General features: G+C 58.1%; 1 protein-coding gene across 1 annotated transcript; it reads left to right on the top strand.

Moving 5' to 3' along the window:
- Nucleotides 1–646, top strand: LOC114009519 (palmitoyltransferase ZDHHC3-like; the record flags this gene model as incomplete). The annotated part of the gene is made up of 1 exon (XM_027775344.1): nt 1–646. A coding segment is annotated over one exon (483 nt), but the record flags the coding sequence as incomplete, so codon positions are not given.
- Between the last annotated feature and the right edge of the window lie 19,361 nt (nt 647–20,007).

The raw sequence follows: 20,007 nt of genomic DNA, 5'->3' as shown, positions 1-20,007 counted from the left end.
CCCCCGCGCGCGCACCACTGCAGGGTGTGCGGCCGCTGCGTCCGCAAGATGGATCACCATTGCCCCTGGGTGAACAACTGCGTGGGCGAGGGCAACCAGAAGTACTTCGTGCTCTTCACGCTCTACACGGCGCTGGCGTCGCTGCACCTGCTGCTGCTGCTCGGCGTGCCCGTCCTGCGCAGCTTCGCGCGCGGCGAGTGGGGCGCACACAGCACCTTCTCGCCCCGCGGCTCGCTCGTCTTCCTCTTCCTGGTGGCCTTGAAGGGCTTCCTCTTCACGACCGTCATGTTCTCGACCCAGCTGTACGCCATCTGCGCCGACAGAACCAGGATCGAGCAGCTGCAGAGGGAGCGGGGCGGGCGGCGCCGATCCCGGTGGATGAACTTCAAGGCCGTCTTTGGCCACCGCGTCTCGGTGGCCTGGATCAGCCCCTTTGCTGCCCCGGAACCTCAGAAAGTACATGGCCAGCACGATGTGGTCTGAGAACGTCCCACTGATGCAGGCCACCCTGAGCACACGCTTGGGGGACGCTTGGGGGGACGCGGGACAAAGCAAGGCCCTAAGCCACGCCCTGTTGGGGGGTGTGGGCCGCGGCTGGGGGCACTGCCTTGCGGTCACGTGGTCTACAAATAAAGTATCCGGGCAGAGCCATAACAAACGCTGGCTGAGCGGTTGCGGTGACAGCAGTGCAGGTGGGGAACCCTGGCCCCAGCCTTGCGGCGGGGGGGCCCCCCCCGCCGGCCGCACTTTGTGTAGTGCCCTTCAAATTTGGGGGGTCAGTATTCTGTTTAGTGTTTCTGTCTTGTGTTCATATCCCCTTATCCACACAATGCTTTTAGAGTGTGCCCCGGACGCAGTTTCTGAGCACGCTGGGCCACGTAGTGTTATGCTGTGAGATATGGAGACCGAGACCACCGGGAAAGTTCCGTTTTAGGAGCCTTTGTTCCTGGCCAGAGACTGCCATATTGGCCAAGGACTGCTGCCCCTGCCACTGCTAGGTAGCCTTTGGCACGACCGATCCACAGCTTTGCAGAGCATTTAAGCACAAAAACCACGAGAGAATATTACACTTTGCAAGGGTCGGGGCGAGAGGGGTAAGGAGGACGGGGCTGCAGGGTCGGGGCGAGGGGGTAAGGAGGACGGGCTGCAGGGTCGGGGCAAGGGGGGTAAGGAGGACGGACTGCAGGGCTGGGGCGAGGGGGGTAAGGAGGGCGGGCTGCAGGGTTGCTGTATCCCTTCGCCAGCCGACTTAGGGTGTACAGAAGCAGAGCATGTCTGGTTCAATGTAACCACGCCCTGGTTTCCCTCTGCTCTCTGCGTGGGTGAGGCAGGCCTGTGGGTGCACTTAGCCTCACATACGCCATTTTCCCTATTGTCCGTCTTAGTCTGTCACATTAGGAACCCACTGGTGGGTCACACCTCGAACCTCTGGGTCTGGTCTTCACTTTTAGCCATTGACCTTGAGGTACCTGTGGGTCTGTGACCCCGCTGCCTCATCGGGCCCCCGTGTGACTATCACAGAATCACTGGGAGACCCACGGGCCAGCCGACTTCCCAGGGCACGTGCACTCCCTCGCACATACGCGCACACGGCTCTGGGCAGCGATGCCGTGTGCCCATCGCCACGGATAGGCAGAGCGGGAGCTTCCTTCCTAAGGACACCAGCCCCTCCCTGCTGCTCCCCAGCCTTGGCCACCGCAGGTTCCCCAGCCCGCGCTCTGCCAGGGAGACTGCGGTGCGGATGAGCTCTGTGGCCGGTCATACGTGGAGCACGGCTGTGCCCTCAGCCCGTCCCCTGGCATGTGTAGTTTTGCCTGAGGGGACAGCTAGTTCCTGTTGCTGGTGGCCAGACCAGCTGCGCTGGGGTTAACATTGCCTACTGAGGGGTGTCAGGGTTGCTCCCAGTTTAGGGCTATCGCAAACAGCTTCTGTGACTGTTGGGTACAGTTTTTCACGGGAACCTGAGTTTTCCGTTTCTCTGGGATCAGTTCCCAGGTGTAGTCACGGGTCATACCGCAGTTACCACAGCCGACAGTACCGCAGTACCTCAGCACCACAGTCCACAGTACCGCAATACCGCAGTACCACAGTACTGCAGTAACACAGTCCACAGCACCACAGTACCTCAGTACCCCAGTCCACAGTACGGCAGTTACCACAGTCAACAGTACCACAGTCCACAGTACCGCAATACCACAGTACCACAGTCCACAGTACCACAGTACTGCAGTAATACAGTCCACAGTACCGCAGTGCTGCAGTACCACAGTCCACAGTACCTCAGTACCACAGTCCACAGTACCGCAGTTACCACAGTCCGAGAATGGAAGAGAAGGGATACCTCACTACTGCAGTCCACAGTATCACAGTCCACAGTACCGCAGCACCACAGTCCACAGTACCACAGTACCACAGGTGGCATCTACCCCACAGGGATTCTTTCTCACATCCACAGGCTGTTGTTAGGGGTCAGGGTGCCAGTGTGGAAGGTACTGTGAGGGCCATCCTCTCACTGCATGGAAGTGGCTGGGCTGTCTCAAGTTCCCTGTGCAAGGGTACTGAGTCCATCAGGGGACTCTACCTCATGACCTAATCACCTCCCAGAGGACCCCCAACCCCAATGCCTTGGGGGATGGGGAACAACATGCGTTTTCAGGGTCAACAAGAGGCCATGCTGTGACAGACAATTCATCATCTCACCAACAGGAAGGGAGATAGGCCATTGCTACAGGGGACCAAGCTCCAGTGAGGTGGTTCTGAGTGAAGAGAAACTAGCAGTCCTGGTGGGTGGGACCTTGCTATCTCCCAGGTTGTGGCCCCAACCAGCCCCCATGCCCACCTGCCCCCACCTACAGAGCACCCCACTGCTTGTAGGGCTAGGGCTGCGTTTGGCTGTGGGCACCCCTGGGAGCACCATATCAGAGAAGGAATATGAAGGTCCTGTCTTGCCACAGTGACAGGAGGATGGTTTTCTGCAGCTTCATGAGAATGGGAGAGTGTGTCCCCAAAGACAAAGCCCAATAGAACATATGAAGAGATACTTTAAAATGAATATATTTAAAGAGTAAAATTAATGCAGACACAATGAGACAAGAAGAAGACACTGAATAAAGGAGGTAAATTGTAAACAAATGAAAAAAATAGATGGAATTTGTAAGAGTAACATATAGTCACTGAATGTAAGAACTAAACAGCCAAGTTAAATGGTCAATTAGAGCTGAAGGGCATTTAACGTAAATCTGAAGTCACTGTCACACAGGAAGGGAAATAAGAAAGACAGATTGAATAAGGAAGTTTAGCACAAAACTACTAAGTGTTCTAGAAGAGAGAAAAGGGTCAATAGGCAATGTTTAGAAAGATAGTAAATTACAATTGTCTAAGGATGAAGGAAACATTTTCTACTAGTAAAATAAATAAAAGCAAATATACACTTTGCTCATGTTGATGTGAAAATCAGAAGGCTACATACACACATGTATATTCTACCATGGAGTAGAAACATTACCTTCAAGCAACAAGACAATTGGGTTCTACAAAGACTTCTCACCAATAATGATTGCTAAAGGGAGTGAGATGATATCACCAATGTGCTGACAGAAAGCAACAATCAACAATTCTATACCCAGCTAAAATATCTAAGAGTAAAGACAGTTTTAGACCAAGGCCAAAAATGTACTATCGCAGGAAGAATTTGGTATATTTTAGGATGAACTAACATGATACAAGAAATTATGGTGATCAAATAAATTGGTAAACATGATAGTAAGTCTAAGTAATTGATTGTAAATAAAATGAATAATTTCGTGGCTTATCAATAGCATGGGACCTTCATATCTAGCAATAGGGCAAATGAGTTACCTAATATAACCTACTGAAAATAACCACACAGGCTGGCCTTATAGCCTAGTGGTTAAAGGAGTTGGATCCCTCATTACTGACCATGGTTCACGTCTGGTCTGAGTGGCTTGAAAATCATCCTGGGGGTACCAGCAGATGTCTCCCATGTAGTTGACTGTGGTTTGAGTCCCAGATCAGTGGCATAAATCTCAAACCAGGTACATGTGCATCTGTGCCCAAAATCTCAAGAGGAGAATGGAAGAGAAGGGATTGTGGCATGACCATCCCTCAGGGGTTGATTTCTCACTTTCACCTGTCTCTCTCTCTCTCTGGCCAGCACATGTACCCTACAGCAAAAATCTCTCTCTAAAAAAAAGAAAATCATGCTAGTAACATGTGTTCACACCCCAAATCTCAACAGGATGGAAAAACAGAAAAGAAAGACTTGTGGTGTGGCCATGTCCCATAGACAGGGGCTCTGTCTCTGTCTCTCTCAGGCATACATCCTCTGGTAATTAAAAATACATTTAAAATTTTAAAAGAGGAGCCTTGGGTCCAGGAGATGGTGTAGCAGTTACATCACTGAGCAACTGCTGTTCGAGTCCTGGACCCAGGGGCTTGAAAATCACACTGGACAAGTGCCCATTCATGCCCAAGATTCCAGGAGAAGGGATTGTGGCGTGGCAATTCTCCTTGAGGGGTGATTCCTCACTTTCACTTTATCTGTCTCTCTTTGTCCTGCAAGCACACATGCCATAAGGCAAAATACTCTTTAAAAAAAAGGGGGGGGGGTTGAGATTTGAACGTGGAAGAGGCTTGGACTGTCGAGTTAAGCAGTTAGTTATCCAGGTCAGTCCAAATTAAAGCCATCACAGAAACACTTTGCAAAGCTGTCAGGCTTGGAAAATATCAGGTCTCGGAAAGGACATGAGGAAGCAGGGCGGGGGGTGTTGTGAACAGCTGTGACCGTGACACTGGGATGGTTGTCTGCCAACGGTTTTCAGAGGCTATGGCCAGCTCAGCCCCCCACCCCCGGCTAAAGGAGGAGCCACCCCTTCCCGAGGTAGAAATCTGTGGAGATGGCACACATGCCTTTCATTTTTTTAACTTTTTTTCCCCCCCCAGAGGTTTTTGCAATAGGGCGAGTGCACTTACCGGGGAGACAGAGACAGAAAGTGAGAAATCACCCCCCGGGGGGGATGGCCATGCCACAGGCCCTTCTCCTCCATTCTCCTCTCCAGATCTTGGGCACACACGCACACATGCCCAGCGTGACTTTAAGCTGTCAGATCTGAGACTCTGACCATGGTAGCCGACGTGGGAGTCCAGCGATGTAACCATTACGCCATCTGCTGGGCCCAGACATCATCTTAAAATCAGCTCTTTCCCCCTCCAAGGAAACCTGAGGCTACTCAGGGGTGACCTTCGAGGAGTCCCGCTGGCAGCACTGAGAGGGTCCTAATCGTGTGACACACTTCAGCACAGGCAGGGGGTGTCCCGTAAGCCTCGGCACCAGGTGGACTGGCCTGTGTCCTGTGCTCCTGCGAGGTGGGCGCTTTGGCTCTGGCCACGTCTGCCAGCCCCAACTGCACCACAGAGCACAGGGAGGGTGATGCGTCGTGCTGGCTTTTCACATTTTCTTAGAAGCAGTCACTTTGCCGTGGGTTTTTTAAAGTGACTGGTGTTCGATCCTCCTCCTCCTCCTCCAGAGCTTGGAGTTGCCCACACCCAGAGCCATGCAGTAAATGGAGTCTCTGAGGCCCTTTACTAAGATTTCTGCTCATCCGTGTATTTAAAGTTCTCAGGCTAGGATCCCAGAGGGCCACCTCCACCACAGGCTGGCTATGATATCACCAATGTGCTGACAGAAAGCAACAATCAACAATTCTATACCCAGCTAAAATATCTAAGAGTAAAGACAGTTTTAGACCAAGGCCAAAAATGTACTATCGCAGGAAGAATTTGGTATATTTTAGGATGAACTAACATGATACAAGAAATTATGGTGATCAAATAAATTGGTAAACATGATAGTAAGTCTAAGTAATTGATTGTAAATAAAATGAATAATTTCGTGGCTTATCAATAGCATGGGACCTTCATATCTAGCAATAGGGCAAATGAGTTACCTAATATAACCTACTGAAAATAACCACACAGGCTGGCCTTATAGCCTAGTGGTTAAAGGAGTTGGATCCCTCATTACTGACCATGGTTCACGTCTGGTCTGAGTGGCTTGAAAATCATCCTGGGGGTACCAGCAGATGTCTCCCATGTAGTTGACTGTGGTTTGAGTCCCAGATCAGTGGCATAAATCTCAAACCAGGTACATGTGCATCTGTGCCCAAAATCTCAAGAGGAGAATGGAAGAGAAGGGATTGTGGCATGACCATCCCTCAGGGGTTGATTTCTCACTTTCACCTGTCTCTCTCTCTCTCTGGCCAGCACATGTACCCTACAGCAAAAATCTCTCTCTAAAAAAAAGAAAATCATGCTAGTAACATGTGTTCACACCCCAAATCTCAACAGGATGGAAAAACAGAAAAGAAAGACTTGTGGTGTGGCCATGTCCCATAGACAGGGGCTCTGTCTCTGTCTCTCTCAGGCATACATCCTCTGGTAATTAAAAATACATTTAAAATTTTAAAAGAGGAGCCTTGGGTCCAGGAGATGGTGTAGCAGTTACATCACTGAGCAACTGCTGTTCGAGTCCTGGACCCAGGGGCTTGAAAATCACACTGGACAAGTGCCCATTCATGCCCAAGATTCCAGGAGAAGGGATTGTGGCGTGGCAATTCTCCTTGAGGGGTGATTCCTCACTTTCACTTTATCTGTCTCTCTTTGTCCTGCAAGCACACATGCCATAAGGCAAAATACTCTTTAAAAAAAAGGGGGGGGGGTTGAGATTTGAACGTGGAAGAGGCTTGGACTGTCGAGTTAAGCAGTTAGTTATCCAGGTCAGTCCAAATTAAAGCCATCACAGAAACACTTTGCAAAGCTGTCAGGCTTGGAAAATATCAGGTCTCGGAAAGGACATGAGGAAGCAGGGCGGGGGGTGTTGTGAACAGCTGTGACCGTGACACTGGGATGGTTGTCTGCCAACGGTTTTCAGAGGCTATGGCCAGCTCAGCCCCCCACCCCCGTCTAAAGGAGGAGCCACCCCTTCCCGAGGTAGAAATCTGTGGAGATGGCACACATGCCTTTCATTTTTTTAACTTTTTTTCCCCCCCCAGAGGTTTTTGCAATAGGGCGAGTGCACTTACCGGGGAGACAGAGACAGAAAGTGAGAAATCACCCCCCGGGGGGGATGGCCATGCCACAGGCCCTTCTCCTCCATTCTCCTCTCCAGATCTTGGGCACACACGCACACATGCCCAGCGTGACTTTAAGCTGTCAGATCTGAGACTCTGACCATGGTAGCCGACGTGGGAGTCCAGCGATGTAACCATTACGCCATCTGCTGGTCCCAGACATCATCTTAAAATCAGCTCTTTCCCCCTCCAAGGAAACCTGAGGCTACTCAGGGGTGACCTTCGAGGAGTCCCGCTGGCAGCACTGAGAGGGTCCTAATCGTGTGACACACTTCAGCACAGGCAGGGGGTGTCCCGTAAGCCTCGGCACCAGGTGGACTGGCCTGTGTCCTGTGCTCCTGCGAGGTGGGCGCTTTGGCTCTGGCCACGTCTGCCAGCCCCAACTGCACCACAGAGCACAGGGAGGGTGATGCGTCGTGCTGGCTTTTCACATTTTCTTAGAAGCAGTCACTTTGCCGTGGGTTTTTTAAAGTGACTGGTGTTCGATCCTCCTCCTCCTCCTCCAGAGCTTGGAGTTGCCCACACCCAGAGCCATGCAGTAAATGGAGTCTCTGAGGCCCTTTACTAAGATTTCTGCTCATCCGTGTATTTAAAGTTCTCAGGCTAGGATCCCAGAGGGCCACCTCCACCACAGGCTGGCTATTGGGGGAGAGGGACAGAGGACAGGAAAGGCCTGGGTCACACTGGGGGGGCATGAGTGCTTGGCCTGTGGGGGGTGGCAGCAAGGGGCCGTGGAATGTCACTCCAGCTGCAGGCAGAGGCTCCCTGCTTCCCGACCCTGGACTGGCACCTGCCCTGGACAGCCCCAGGCCTAAGGGATTGAGGCCTCCTCCTTGGGGACCTCCTTGTTCCATGACCCCCGATGCCAGTGGCAGGGAGGGCAAGTCCAGATGACGGGCGGAGGGTGCGGTGGGGCCCTCGTGTCCACCATCTTCACATTGCCGACATATCCTGTCACCCTCTGGAGCCTCAGGACAGCCACCGAGGCCAGTGCAGAGCAGCACCTGTGCCCAGCCCCGGCCGTCAGAAATGTCCCCACACGTGGCCTGTGACACAGCCCTCCAATTCCTCCTGGTGGTCACCCAGGGGCCTGTGGTCACCACCATTCTGACCACAACTCATGGCCACAGGTCAAGAGAGTTGGTGATAGCTCTGCCAGATTCTCCCAAACACACACATGCCCTTGCACATACACTTGCACACATACACATGAGTCACATACATCACACAGGCATGCCCTAGCAAGCACACTCACACGCACACACTCACATATGCACACACAGGCACACAACACGTGCACACACACATGCAGGAGACACATCCCACGAGCATGCCCTAGCAAGCAAACTCACACGCACCCACTCACACATGGACACACTCACACGTGCACATGCTCCCACGTGCACACACATGCACAGACACGTACATCCCACGGGTATGCCCTAGCAAGCAAATTCACACGCACCCACTCACACACACACACTCACACGTGCACATGCATCCAGAGCCCCTGGCACCACGGACAGAGGCCATGTCCGTCTGGAAGGTCCCAGGAGCAGACGACAGCAGGACCAGGAGGGTCAGGAGGCCTGCAGTGGCACCCAACTGGGGAAAGCGAGAGTTTTGCCCACCACGCCCAGGAGGGGCGCCCACCCTCAGCGTCCCGGGAAAGAGGGCTGCGTACACAGGTCAGGGCGAGCGGAGGGGGCTGGGGTCCTCCCAGGCGGTTCAGAAGGCTGCAGAGGGTGTCAGGTGTCTCCATCCCTCCACGCTGTCTGTGGCCAACCGAGTCACAGGAGCTGGCTCTGGCCCTGCGCCCCAGTACGATGACACAGGCCTGGGTGTCACCAGCCAGCCCAGTACAGCCCCTGGACTCAGGATGTTCCCGCCTCAGCCTCATCCCTGCAGGTCAGCGAGGCCAGGATGGCCAGCTGTACAGCCCCTGCCCTGCACAGCCTCCGCCGGGGAAGGTGCGGCGCCCCTGGAGACAAGTCGTCAGATGAATCAATGCCACGACCCCGAGAGACACACACCTCGTCTCCGTCTCCGGCCGCATCCCAGCCTCCCTGCCTGACTCCCCTGCGCTGCCGCCAGGGCCTGTGGATGGGTGCCCTCCCTGCAGCTCTCGACTCTGCTGCACGGCATCCTTCCTTCTGCCACCCTCCCTGCGGGCCAGGATTTATTTTGTTTTTGCACAAAAACGTATTTTGGGGAGAACTGTGATTTCTGTTTCAAGTATAACTAGATGCAGCTTTTAACACATGTATGAATCACTTACAGAAAACACTGAATTTTTCAGAACTCCCCAGAACAAGCCAGTGCAGGGAGAGGACCGGAGGTCCTGTTACCACTGCTGCTAACCAGCGAGGTCCTGGGCAGGGCCGCCGGTGGCCGGGGTGCAGGAGCAGCTTCGCACAGAGCTGGGCGGTGGGGCAGGCGGGCCCAGGGGTCGGCCGGCGGAGCCCGGCAGTTGGAAGGGCATCGCAGGCAGACACGCAGAGGCCATGTGGCTGGCATCGGGCATGGGGTGGGTGTCGTGCTCACACCCACGGCCACCTCCGTGAGCAGCCCCTCCTGTCACCCAATTCTGCCTTTGCTCCCATGGCAGAAGCAGCTGGGGCTGCTGTCCCACGCCCAAGCCATCCTGAGGGCCACCCCTGAGGCACTGGGAGGCAGCGTCTGGTCCCCTTCCCAGGTCCCTCCAGCTGGACGGGAGCCCACCATACACGGTATGTGGCTGCAGCGGCTGATGGGGCTCTGTAGGGAGGGCTGCAGGGGCGCCCCCACTTCATACTGGCGTCCCCACTGGAACCCCGGGGCCTCCTCTCTTACCCTGAAGGACCCTGCTGGCCAGGAGTGGTGCCCCTGTCCTCCCACGCAAGTGCTCTGCACATGGCCGGAGCGCTGGCTGGTTCACCTCGGGGCCTGCTGTGCTGTGAGCACCGGCCCGGTCCTGCCGACCACAGCTCTGCATGCGCAGCTGCCCTCTCCGGTGACCACTGTGCACTCTGTCTCCGTGAGAGGCACCCATTAGCGTCCACGTGAGCGGGGCCTGCAGGTTTGGTCCTGGGCCCTCGCGGTGTGTCCTCCAGGCTGACCACGCGCCACGGGTGATGGGATCTCATTTCCGAGTCACGTCCGAGATTCCGAGTATCTTGTTTAAAGGAAGAGACACCTAAAGTGGCGTGGCGGTCCCCACCCTGGGCGGGTGCCAGGGGACAAACCTGGGGCAGTGCCTCGCATGGAGGCACCCGCCACAGACAGCGGGACAGGACTTCGCCGAAGCCACAAGGACTCGTCCCGCAGTCCAGTCCGACCGCACCCCGCGGGATCTGTCCCCGTTTCCGCCCAGCCAGGGGCGATGGCGACCCCTGCCAAGTGCTTCCACTGAACGACATGAGGCCGTGCGAGCAGCCTGGGCCGGCGCCCTCAGGCACAGGGGAGCACATGTCCTCAGCGAGGGATGTCCTGGAGGCACGTGGGGGGAGCTGGAGACTTCCCGGCAAGATTCTCTGATATAACTCAAAACGGAACCCATAAAAGAAAAAATAAATAAATCGCACTTCATAAAAATTAAGAATTTCTGCTCACCAAAGATACTTCTAACAATTTGAAAAGACAATCCTCAGGCTCGGAGAAAATATTTGTAAATCACAATTCTGCCGAAGGACTTGTATCCAGAATATATAAGAACCTCTCAAAATTTAATAGTAAGGAAAGAAAAGAAAATGCACAAAAGATTTGAACAACCCTTCGCCAGATTCATAAAGGGCAGTAAGCTCGCAGAAAGATGCTCCACGCGGAGTCACTGGAGAACAAACTGGGACACGCGACGCCTTTCAGGCCAGCCTGGTGGCACCGTGGTAGCAAGCCAGACTGGGGCTGGAAGCCACGTGGCAGGCCGGGTTCTGACCCCCAGCCCCCGCAGCACCAAGCTGGTGCTGGCACGCCCAAGACCGAGGAGCTGTGGCCGGGAGAGGGGGTTGCCGAGTGACAGCCCCTGGCGAGCACCCCCACCCATCTTTCACATGCTCTCTACCACAAATAATTTTTTTTTAGTTAAGAGTGCCTGAAACGAAGAAGGCCAGTCGCACTGAGCGCTGGGGAGGATGTGAGCACCAGAGACCTCGCGTCCGCCTCAGCTCGCGGCTGGCCACCTCGGGGCTAGGCCTGCAGCTCCTTGGAAGGAGGCGAGCACCAGCCCCGGGACCATGTGCGAGCACACACACCACAGTTTCCCAGGAGACCAGAAGTGCATCCGCACAAGACATTCACATGACGTCTGTGGCCGTGTCACCTCTAGTGGCTGAGGAGGATGGGCAGCCCAGCAGAGCTGGCAGGAACACTCAGCTGCGGACCGGAGCGCCTGGTCCCCAGGACGGAGGTGAGTTCCGAGCAACCAGCCAAGGAAGAGCAAACTCGGAAACGAAAGGGCACACACCACGGCCACTCACGTGGCACTGCGGGACACGCCGCCCAAGGGTCGCTGCAGGACACGCCTCCAATGGGCACTGACATGGGGGGGAGGCCACAGGGAGCACAAAAGCTACTGAGTAGAAAAAGACCAAAGATGGAAGACTGCATATCAAAAACAGTTTCAGGCCCAGCCACGGTGCACAGTGTGGAGGGCTGGAGGCCATATGGGCGTCCGGGTGCGGCACCCAGGTCCCTGGCTAAGGGACGCCGGGGCAGGAGGCCAGAGGTCCCGCCAGCCGCGGCAGAACTACTGTCTCCATGCCACTCCCTCTCATAAAGAAAAGCGGTGGCAGTAACGCTGAACTTGGCGCCACCGCGCAGGAGGGGACTCCCGGAGCTGAGGGTTGCTGAGCCCCAAGAAGGCTGCACACGGACAGGTGTAGTCTCGGGCAGCAGGACGCTGCCAGCCCCTTCCCCATGCCCACGTCACGCCGGGCATCTGCAGGCCCACAGCTGAGGACCCCATTCCCACTTTCTGCAGCCGCCCAAGAACCCCCTCGAGGGAAGAGCATTGCCCAGGTTTGTGCCAGAGCCCAACCCCTAGGCTCACACGCATCACATGCTTCACAGACATGGAGACATGCTGGCACATTCAAATATCACACACTATACACCACACATGCAAACGTGCAGAAACACACATGCACGCGCTACTGTGTACACACACGCTTCACTGAGAGACACACAGTACACATGTGTGCATACAACGTAGCACACATGTGTGTGCATGCACCCATAAGTACATGCCAGGACATGTACAGATGCCATGGAAACACCACATTCCTGCATAAACACATACATATGTAACACAGATACACACGCCATCATCCCGGGGGCAGGACGCCCTATGTCAAGTGGCACTCGTCCCCACGCTTGGGCATAGCCCGGTGACTCGCGACGGACCGCCAGCCAGCAGCCACCAGCGAGGAGGTGCAGGAGCTGCCGCCCGAGGCCCAGGGCAGCAGGCTCCGCTGTTTACCCCTGATTCCTCCTGGGAGCTGAGGTCGGTGTCTGCTTAACTCCCGGCCCGGCCTGGCCTACACGGGCAGCCCCAGGGACCCTCTCCTCCACGTCAGGCCAGCAGGCCTGGAACTCGCCAGATTGGCAATTTGATTAGAAGACGGAATAATGCCGCAGTGACAGAGTATGTAATTTATTTAAATGGAACAAAATGTGGCTCGCTGTCGCTGGACCCAGGACTACACCTGTAGGAGCTTATTTGACACAAATTGAGATTTCAAGGTTTACAGATATTGCAAATGAAAACTCCCCGTAGGGCGTCAGTAAGGGCTCACTGGTCCCTTTTATTTGGTTTGAATTAATCACAAGATAGGAAAAAAAATAGGTTCTATTTTTTGAGGGCTTTTTAAATAAAATCATTCAAAGAAGCACACATTTCTTCCAGAGATATAATTAAATTTCCAAATTGCAGTTTCCGGCTCTTCCCTTCTGCAGTCAGTGTGTGGAGAGAATCTTGCTAATATTCAGGCACCAGGAGGATTCTGCTCACACCTTAACCCTTCACATCTCCAGCTGCAGAGCCAGTGCCCCGGGAGCTGTAGGACTGGAGAGACAGGTGAGTGCAAACCAGAAGCCAGCATCACAGTCTCCCCACAACCACCTTCCTCTGTTTCCCATGTCTCTGCTTCCCCTTCTTTTCTTCCTGGTGAACTGCAGGAGCCTCTTGCTATCATCCAGAGCTGGCACCGTATCTGTGCAGCCACTCTCAGTAGATCACGCAGTCAGCTAATGCTGCCTAACAAACATCCCACTCCCTGGCCCAAGGTGGCAAACAAGTGTGTGGGTCAGCTGTTCTCAGAAGCATCCCTGCTGGGCCCTCTGGGTTTGGGAGTGGGCTGGCTGCGTAGGAATGGTGGGAGAGGGCGTGAGTGGAGGTACCACAATGTCGGAGGCCTCAGGATTGGCCCACTGTCCTTCCCAGAGCCATCTATTGGTCGAAGCAGGCGCAGGACTGGCCTGATTAGAGGAGGAGGAGACAGGTGACCTCTCTTTCTGGGGACTGGGTGTGCTGTAAGATGACAGAGCACAGGTATGAATCCCGGGAGGCCTCGTAGCCAGGCGGGGCCCCAGAGCTTGGTCACCTGGCTGTAAGACAGAATGGCATCGATGCCTTCTCCTCCCTCAGACCATGGCTCTGAGTCTAGAGCAGCCGGAGGGCAGGAGGCGTCACTGGCCCCCCCGAGGCAGCCCCATCCCTGCAGCCGGCTGGCCTGATCCACTCAGCCATGCATGAGGCGGCGATCTGCTCCCCCTCAGAACAGCCGTGAAAGGAGAAACAGCTGAGCCCGCTCAGAGCCGCCCTTCTAAATATTCTAGTGATGGCCTCGGGCTTTCACCAACAGACCCACCAAACTCAGCCCCCACGGAAGCCAGGTCAGCCCCGTGGCCCTCAGATCCACCTGCAGGCACACTTCAGAGCCCTCGGCAGTGCGCCTGACACATCTCGGCATCGGAGGAAATGAGGAAGTCTGGCTTCCTCACGGCCATCAGCACCCCGCACACAAACTTCACTTCCAAACTCACAAGCCTGGGCCTCCCTCTCTCCCTCTCTTTTATTTGTTTTTTTTCGCTTTTTGGTTTTTTAGGGTTTTGCCACAAAGCACATCCACCCACCAAAGAGACAGAGACAGTGAAAGGAGCGTGAGAAATCACCTCCCACGGGGAAGGCCACGCTGCAATCCCTTCTCCTCCGTCCTCCCCCCGGATTTGGTCACGCACACGTGCGCCACCTGCTCCTGGGCTTACCTGCAGCACGCCACCCACGGGCCCAGGCCTGTTAGCAACTCAGCAGCCCACCCCACGGGTCAGGGCAGAGGGTGCCGGGAGGACCGTGTGCAAAGTCGGCACACGGAGCCCCCTGCAGCCTTGGGCCCGGGGCCCTCTGGTAAACGCCAGCAGGTATCTGTGATTTAGTGCTGAACACGTGGACTTGAACACCAAGGCAAGGAAACCGTGGTGAGGAGAAACCACGCTCGGAAGGGGAGCGTCAGCATCTCTGCCCACGCCGGCAAGAGACTCGCCATGCACTCCTGGCTTCTCCAGCTCGCCCAGGAGGCGGGGCTGAATGGGGCCCTCGTCACAGCCCACAGGGGCTGTTGCTGGGTGGGGGGGGACAATGTGGCTGGGCCTGTCTGCAGGCCTGGGGCGACTCCCACCTGGGGCCCTACTGTCTGCAGGCCTGGGGAGACTCCCACCTGGGGCCCTCACTGTCTGCAGGCCTGGGGTGACTCCCATCTCGGGCCCTCACTGCAGGCCTGGGGAGACTCCCACCTGGGACCCTCACTGTCTGCAGGCCTGGGGAGACTCACACCTGCGGCTCTCGGGGGCAGTGACTGTTCCAGGGTGCCGGGAGCTGCCCCCGCCCAGGGGCAGGGCAGAGCTCAGCGCCCCCTGGGGAGAGCGTCCTGCTCCCCTCACAGCACCCCAGGCACCCTGAGCACCCAGAGGAGAGGCACCCTGGCGGAACCCGGGCGGAGGGAGCTGGGATCCCGCAGCAGAAGCACAGGCCGGGCAGTGAGCAGAGGGGCCTCTCCTCGCGGCGTGGATGGCGCGGCTCAGCCTGAGGTCGGCGGTGGCTGTGCAGGGATGTGAAAAGGGGCCACCAAGCGGGGGGACGCTCGCAGAGGGCGGACGTGGGAGGCGTGACACCCTACACGTGCCCCAGGAGCACACACGCAGACTCTTAGAGGCCCAAGTGTCCGCAGGCACAGCCCCAGCGGGCTCCCCCGGTGTCCAGCTGGCAGGAGGGCAGGCCGGCCAGAGGCAGAGCCCACTGGCCAGTAGGGAAGGGGGCAGGCACAAGGTGCCTCACAAGCTGCCCTCCGCCTCGGTGGTGCTGCCGTGGCGCCCGTGAGGGCAGACCCCGCCGACTCAGGGCAGCGCTGGCCCTGCCAGTGCGTGGGGACCAAGGCGGGTGTGCGGCCCACGGTGCTGCCCTGGTGGACGCTGAGCGTGTTCCCCACCACCCCGCGAAGGCGGGCAGAGTGAGGGGCACCTGCAACCCACCAGGGACCATGGGGCGCTCAGCCCCGCGCCAGCCCCGTGGAAGAACAGTGAAGGGAGCGCCGCAGGCCCAGGGCGGGCAGCCAGGGCAGGAGGCCGGCCTGCTCACCTCCCGAGTGTCGCAGATGGTTTAAAAGGAAACAAACGAAGCAGTCAGAGCCGGACCTGCCGCTCAGACACTGGGCGAGCCCTGGGAGCCGAGCCACCGCATCCCGCGGCTGGGAGACCCCCGGGGAAGGCAGTGCGGCCGGGACTGCACACGCTCTGTCCTGCAGCTTGGGTGGTCGCCATGAGTCTATGGCTATTTCAAAATCAAGGTGGCTTTCCAAACCGACCCGGGCCCAGCCCCTGTGACACCCGGGCGCTGTCTCTGAGAGCGGAGTCCCTGCTGGCAGCCCGCTGTGTCTGTGGGTTTGGGGCCCAGTCTTCCCACTTGCTGCCCAGGGGTGCTCCGGCTAAGCCGGCCTGAGGGAGGGGCGGGGAGGAGCCACGCCACCCACGCAGCTTCCATCGTTAGAAAGGGCCATCCGCAGTGCGGGGGTCGGAGGCAGGGGTCGGAGGCGTCCACATGGAAATGGATCCCGCATGGCCGACTAAGGTTCAAATCCCAACACAATGCTTGAAACACACTGGGCCCTGTGGCTTCACGCCCAGGGTCCTGACAGGAAGGAGGGACAGAGACGGGACTGTGGTGACACACCTGTCAGATGCACTCCACCCACCGGCCACGCCATGCGTGAGCACCCTCCAACGTAAAAACGACCAGTAAAACCAAACAAGAATGCTAGGCAGGACCAGTGTGGGACCGGGCTCACCATCTTCCTGGCTGACCTTGGGGAGCCCCAAGCTCGCCATGCCTTCCAGAGGGCCCCAGCAGCCCCCACCCGTAGAGGTAGGGCCATGCCCAGTGACTCCGATGGACAGTGCTCTCAGTCGTGGCTATGAGGTGGGGCCCACAAACAGCTGATCTGGGGCAGCCGTGGCCCTGTGAGTCTCCCACCCAGAGACCCACGCGCCTACCCCCTGTGAGTCTTGAAGAGTCCTGGCCCAGTTGCCATGGCAATGCCATCCTCACTCCACCTGCCAGAGCAGCTTCAGCCTTGGGGACAGAGTCAAGTTTAGGGGACCTCAACAGCCCAGGCACCAGCCTTTCCTGGGGACCTTCAAGCAAACGCACTGTGGGTGTTGGGGCAGGAGAAACCAGGTCTCCAAGCCTCCGGGAACTGTGGAGCTGCCGGGCCGTGGGGTGCTGAGCCACTGCACCCTCTGGGCTCCAGTGCCGCTGGCCCTGTCCTACAGCTGAGCAAGCCGCACGTCGGAGTGCTGGCTGTCGCTGCAGATGCGGAGCCTGCCTGACATTCATTTCTGGAACTGCGGCTCCCTCCGCTGGGCTCCCAGGGAACTGTGCCCTGCGCCAGGCAGGAGCTCCTCTCCCAGGGGGATACAGGAGGCCTGCTGGGCCCAGCCTCTGAGAACTGGGGCTGCTGTGGGCCTCTGCCCTCCCTTTAAGGTCCTGATTTCTCCATGGGCCATGGCCTGAGGCACTGCACAGAGGCAGCATCAGGTGGACCGACTCCACACCTGTCCTCTGAAGGCTTGCAGCTGGGCAGCCCCACCCGGACAAGACACACCCCCAGTGGACCAGACGCGTCCCCAACCGGATCAGATGCACCCCCACAAGAACAGACGCGCCCCCACCCAGATGAGAGGCGTCCCCACCCGGATCAGACATACCCTTACCCGGACCAGATGCGCCCTCACCAGACCAGACGCGCCCCCACTAGACCAGATGCACCCTCACCAGACCAGACACACCCCCACCAGACCAGACGCACCCCACCCCAGACGCACCCCCACTGGACAAGCACCCACAGTTGGGTTGCATGGTAGGAAAACCAAGCACCTGCTTCTGCCAAACACCCCCCAACAGTGTCCTGGGCTCCTGGGAGCCTCCCCCACTGGCCCCTGCCCTCCCTAAAGCCTGGCTGTCCTTCCTGGCACTCGGCCACCCTCTGGCAGCCGTGGGACACCCCCAGCTGAGGGCCCTCCGTGATGGGGTGACAACCTGGGGTGTGCACCTTCAGCCTGAACATCCCAGCTCGCGGGCGGGTCCCTGGCCGCCTCAGGAGGAAGGACAGCGCTCTGCACCCTGGCAGGGCTCCCGCTGCCCTTTCCTCCCTGAGGAGCCAAACCACTGGCCGGGAGCAAGGTTCAGGTCCGGGCATGCTGCCAGAGGGGTGGGCTGGAGCCCGGCGGGAGGGTGCTGTTCGGGCTGGCCAGTCAGGCCGACGCCCCCTGGCCCCCACCGCCACTGGTCGGTTTCACCCTGAGCAGCACCCGTGGGGACACTGGGCGTGACAGGGACCTGAGGCTGGTGGGTCGGAATGGGCTTCCATCAAAGGGAGACGCGTGGCAGGCTGGCCTGCTCCCCAGCGGCCCAGCCCCCACACAGGTGAAGGGACTGGCGTGGGCAGTGGGGACCAGATCCCGGGCTGAGGCCCAGCTGGAGACAAAAGGGCCCCAAGTGGCTCTGTCTGGCTTCAGGCCTGGCTGTGCCCAGGAGCACAGCCATGGTACCAGGCCTCCCTCTAGCTTTCTCCCTCCCTCTCCGCCGCCTCCTCCCTGCCCACCCACTGCCCCACTCTGTGAACGGTGTCTGTCTACATCAGACCAGGCTGCAGCTGCCTTGAGCCCTAGGCCCTCCTGCCTCACAGCCCAGGAAGCTGCCCATACCCGTTCCTCAGGGAGGCAGGCTCTAAAATGACGGACGGGCAAGGCAGCGCCCGGACAGAAGGCAGGAGAGCTGCCAGGCCAGCAGCTGGTGTCATGGTCAGGGCACTGGACCCACAGGGCTGACCGCAGTTCGAGCCTTGGAGTCTCGGGTCTGACAGCTTCAAAATCACACTGGGCACATGTGCGTGCATGCCCAAAACATCACGGGAGAAGGGATTGTGTGTGGCCCACACCCCTCCCTCGGGGTGATTTCTCACTTCCCCTCTTCGAATCTTTCTGTCTCTCTCCTGTCTGGCAAGTACACGAACCCTGTGACAGAGACTTCCAGAGAGAGAGAAGAGCTGCAGGAACGTGGCCAACACGGGGCAGACGCACTGGAAACCTCGGCTCGGCGGCAGGATGAGGGTGAGTGGGTGGCTGTCAGAGCCTGCAGTGGCTGGAAGGCCAGCTGGGGGTGGGGCAGCCAGGGCTCGGGCTCATACCCTGTGCCCCAGGTCTGCAGCAGGCAGACTGGCAGGGCCACAAATCCTTGCGATTGTAAGGACCACACGGCCCTAGCATCCAGGCTGACCAGGGGCACCACGAGGCTGTCCCTGCCAGGAAGCCAGCACCACGCCTGTTCTGGGCCTGAAAGACCAGCCCGGTCGGCCAGGCACCAGAACTCAGTCCTCGCTGGGCCCTCGGCAGTCACCTGCCCACTCAGGGCGCCCTGCACCCGCAGCAAGCCAGGAGCCCCACAATGGGAGCCCCTTGGGGGACGAGTCCCCACTCCACACTGCACCGCTGATCCTGGCAACCCCATCCACTCTGTGGGGCAGCCCCACACGTGCCCTAGTGCTCAGAGTGGACGCCAGCTGGCTCGTCCACACAGCCTGCAGTGACGCAGCTCGTCAGCCGTGGCACCCCCACCTCCACACTCACCCTTGCTGACGGTCGTCACCAGCGAGGCTAGGGGACAGGGTCAAAACCATTTCCCAACTAGGTCACACTGCCGTTCCCTGCCCCTGGGGCACCTGCAGGCCAGTGTGCAGCAGCCTCAGTGGGAAATCCCTGCACAGAACCGACGGCACCGGCACTCCACCTACAGCGAGAAACACGCCACCCTCTCTGAAGCGCGTCCCTGGGGAAGTCACACGGCAGTGTGAGCAGACAGCGTGTGTCCACGGGAGCACCCCCTCGAGGGCCCGCGGAGTGCACAGGAAGGCGCCTTCCGGGGCGTCACCACAGCCGAGGCAGCCTGGTCGTCAGCCTCAGGGCCCAGGTGGACATTTCCTCAGAGGTGGACAAAGGTCCAGGAGAAGCCGGAACAGGGGCTGCGCCCACACTGAACACGTCGCCGTCTGAGAGCTCGTGGGGAGCAGGCGGGCCAGACCAGCGGCGGCTGTTGGTGCTCACGGGGCGCGCGGCCGGCACAGGTCCGAGGGCCAGCATTTCCCAAACCACCAGCACACAGGGCCCAGGCACGCGTGAGCCGCAGGTCCCGGCAGGTGGGCCTCAAGAAGCCGCCTCGGGCCGGGAACTCGTGCAGGGCCAGGGCCTTGTGCAGGGCCGAGGCAGGGCACCCACAGTTGCCCAGGACGGCCGGCAGGTCCTGTGCTCTCTGACGACGCTTGGGGAGGCGCGAGGG

The sequence above is a fragment of the Tupaia chinensis genome, unplaced genomic scaffold (genome assembly GCF_000334495.1).
Source record: "Tupaia chinensis unplaced genomic scaffold, TupChi_1.0 Scaffold000548_1, whole genome shotgun sequence".
In the NCBI taxonomy this organism is placed as follows: Eukaryota; Metazoa; Chordata; class Mammalia; order Scandentia; family Tupaiidae; genus Tupaia; species Tupaia belangeri.
The sequence above is the reverse complement of the archived record's forward strand: the minus strand, read 5'-3'. Positions and strand labels throughout refer to the sequence as shown.